This window comes from Mandrillus leucophaeus, unplaced genomic scaffold, assembly GCF_000951045.1.
Source record: "Mandrillus leucophaeus isolate KB7577 unplaced genomic scaffold, Mleu.le_1.0 Scaffold206, whole genome shotgun sequence".
Lineage (NCBI taxonomy): Eukaryota > Metazoa > Chordata > Mammalia > Primates > Cercopithecidae > Mandrillus > Mandrillus leucophaeus.
In genome coordinates, this window is record NW_012102099.1 from 1,894,150 (window position 1) to 1,897,604 (window position 3,455).

At 51.0% G+C, this 3,455-nt stretch overlaps 1 protein-coding gene across 1 annotated transcript in view; it reads right to left on the reverse strand.

The window, feature by feature from the left end:
- Positions 1-3,455, reverse strand: part of HM13 (histocompatibility (minor) 13) — an 80,505-nt gene that overhangs the window by 53,757 nt on the left and 23,293 nt on the right. The window contains exon 2 of the mRNA XM_011979878.1: positions 3,346-3,455. Coding sequence (XP_011835268.1) covers positions 3,346-3,455 — 110 coding nt within the window. The remainder of the gene's footprint in view (positions 1-3,345) is intronic.

The window sequence follows — 3,455 nt, forward strand, 5'->3', positions numbered from 1 at the left end:
CCAAAAAAAAAAAAAAAAAATCAAGTTGCAGGGAAATATGTATTATATAATCCAATTTTTATAAAAATAAATTTACATATGTCTATATACACAGACACATATACAATGTTTGTGTATACATAGAAAAAATTCTTGAAGGTTATATACCCAACAGCCAATTGGGTTGCTTCCAAGGAATAGTGCCCAGGAGGTTTTTCCTTTATACTTCTGCACTGCTTGATTTTTTTTTTTTTAATAAGTGTATAGTATTTTTGTAACAATAACGATTAACCGCTGCGTTGCTTTCAGGATTCTCTTCCCCAGAAAGGCCACAGGCTTCCTGAACATCTTGTCACTACATCCAAGTCCCTCTCCTGGGCTCACACCATACTCCTCACTGCCTCCCTGAATACATCTTGTGGTCCCCCACCCCACCTTCTCCTGTTCTGCCTGTTGGACTCTTCCCATCCATGCAAAGACAACTGCTGCCCCCTCCAGGAGGCCTATGAGAACTCTATTTACTTGGCTAGTCACATGTCTTGTTTCTCCTCGGTGACTGGGCTCAGTGAGGGGAGGGCTTGGCCTTCTTTGCCCCGGAACTCCTGGTACCCAGCCCAGAGCCTGGCCCAGAGCGGGCACCCAGTCCTGTTCACTGAGGGCTCTTTAAACCAATGTTTACTGTGCAGCTACTAAACCAATGTGCAGCTACTGCCTGGGCCAGATTCGCTTCTGTCTGGGATGTAGGCCTCTGACAGTGATGCGTGCTGCTCTGAGACTGCTCCTCCCAAGGCTACTTCTTCACAACATACTCCTGGAGGCTCTACCTTCTTCTCTCCATGATTTCACAATTTTCCCTGCCTGTTATGGACACCTTGACCCCTGGGGAGAATTCTGTCCTCACATTCCCTCTCTCCCAACTGGTTTTGGGGTCTAACACTGGTGGGAAATCAAAACTGGGTCCCCACACTAACTCTTCTCTCTCCTTTTCACATGACCAAGGAAACGACTCAGGGTGGAAAGGAAGTCATTTGGCCTGTCCTTTCCTTAGGTCAATGCTGCTTGTCTTTAAAGGTGCCTGTATTAGGAGAGAGCCCTGGACTAGGACTAGGCATACCTGGTTCTGCCCCTAAATGGCAGAGTGATCTTCAGAAGTCATTTCTTTGACTCTCAGTTTCTTTTTCTGTACAACGAGGATAATGAAACTGGCTCTGCCTGCCACCTCAGTTGCTGTGAGCATCAAAGGGAATAAAGGTTTTGCAAGTTTTACAGCATCTGGGTCATTGGTGGTGGCAGGCTCTTAATGGTCAGGTCCTGTTTGTAAATTCATACAGTCCTCCACACCCTGCTGCCCTGCAGGAGATGCCTGGGAGAGGTATTCAGAGGCTAAGGATTTCTCCTCTCCATACCCTCTGTTCCAGCCACACCATACCTTCCACTATTTCCTGAACTGCCTGGTAGCCTCCTGCCTCCATGCCTCTCTCTGCTTACCTGGTTTCTTCTGCTTAGAATGCCTTCTCCTGGCTGAAATTCTATCTCTATGTCAAGGCTCAGGCCTACCTCTAGCACAAAGCCTCCCTGCACTGTCCCAGATGTGCTCAATCTTTCTCCCTAAACCTTGTAGCATTGTTTGTATTATAATCACAGATCTAGTTATTATTCTTTCACCCAGGCTCCTGAATTCCTTGGTGACAGGGCTCTGACCTACTCGTCTTTGCAGCAGTCCTCCCTTACCCCTGACAGTGGTGGAAGTTCAGGAAATACTGATGCCTGGAAGGTGTTTTCTGCAGAGATTAGTGATCCACCTACAGGAGGTGCCAGGGAAAATTACTCAGTTTGGAGAGCAGCTCAGATCAAGCTGCCTAGCCTTATGCCAGCTGTCCTTCACCTCCTCTGTCCTGGTTTATCTCAGAACTTCTCTCTACACTAAGTGTCTACCCGACAGGCATAGTAGAGAGGCTTAATATCACCTGAACTCTGCTTAGAAAAAGCCAAATAAAAAGGAAAATGGAGTCATGTTTGAGTCTCAGCCTAAGCCCTACCTAACTACTTTCCTTTGCATCTGATCACATACAGAGCCAGTAGTGAGTTCTCTGCTTTTGGGGAAGGAAGGTGGCAGGCCTCAGCTACTGCTCAAGTTGGGTAGTGTTTTGAGAACCTCAGCTTCAGCAGTTTCAAAAGTGGCAGCTGCTTTGTGGGCCTGCCCTCTTTGGGCAAGACCGCTTCCACTTAGGTCCATCTTCAGGTCTGGGTTGGGGAGGAGCATCTGGGAGGTGCAGATTAAGAGGTTGTGGAGGAAGGGAGAGGGTGCCAGGAAGTGCGAAGCCATTGGTACAATGGGCTAGAGAGGGCTTAATATAGGGAAGAAGTGGGGCAGGGAAGGGGGAGGGGGAAGCAGGTGAAATGTGCTGGAGTCCTCCTAGGTATCCAATGGGACAGATGTTGAGGAAGGCCAGGGATGGAGTCTGGCCCAGTCTCACAAGAGGGGCCAACAGTGGCCCAGCAGGCAGGGCCAGTTTGGTGGGGGGATTGTCTTGGAGGCATGGGGAGAAAAGCTATATTAAGGTAGGGTCAAAGGCTGGGTAGGAAAAGGGTTACAGGTTAGGAACAAGGTCTGGGTTTTGACTAGGCCATGTCCAAGGTTGGATGGTAGGTAGAGAGAGGAAACCAGGAAAATAAGAAGTCCATGCCCGGTTGGAAAGTAGAGGCATCAAGATGCCAGATTCTGAGGAGCTAGCTGACTGGGATGGTTCCAGAAAGTGATGTGAAAAACTAGGGACTGAGAGAGCGCTGTTTTAGAGGCAGGGGCAAGGGCCAGGTGTGGGGGCACTAAGAGCACATAAGGTGCCATAGATTCCAGTGAGACAGGAGTCAGACTCTAGGGATGGGTCTGAATGGTAGAAAGGGCCCTGGGGTGGGCCGAGGCAGAGTTCCTAATCGGGGATGACAGGAAATTCTACCATTCAGTAAGTTGTGAGGACCAGTATCCATCAGGTACAGATGGGGCTGGTCTGCCTGGGCCCAACAGGCTCAGAACAATCAGTGCCCGAGTCGCAGTAGGGGACCGGCTGACAGCGTTCCCAGCCGCGGCATGATGCACAGGGAGGGAAGTGTCAGGGTCCGAGTCAGGAGCAGAAGCAAGTTCCTATCGGGGAAGGTGTCATACTCTGGTCGGGGGTCGGTGCCCAGATCCCGGGGCAGGAAACGCCAGCCCCGGAATGTGGGCCCGAGATAGAGGGAATGGCGATGATTAGGGCTGGGAAGATTCAGTGTCCGGGGAGAGGAGGTGTCTGTCCCGCCTAGGAAGGGCCCATGTCGGCCGTGTTCGGTATGGGGGTGGAAAGTGCCCGGTTCTCCCGCTGACCCTACCTTGCCGCGGGCGCAGCGTACGGAGCGCAGGGCGCCGAAGAAGATGGGCAGCAGCGCCATGAGCAGGAGGCTGCCGTAGGCCAGCGCGATGCCCTCGGGAGTGGAAGGCG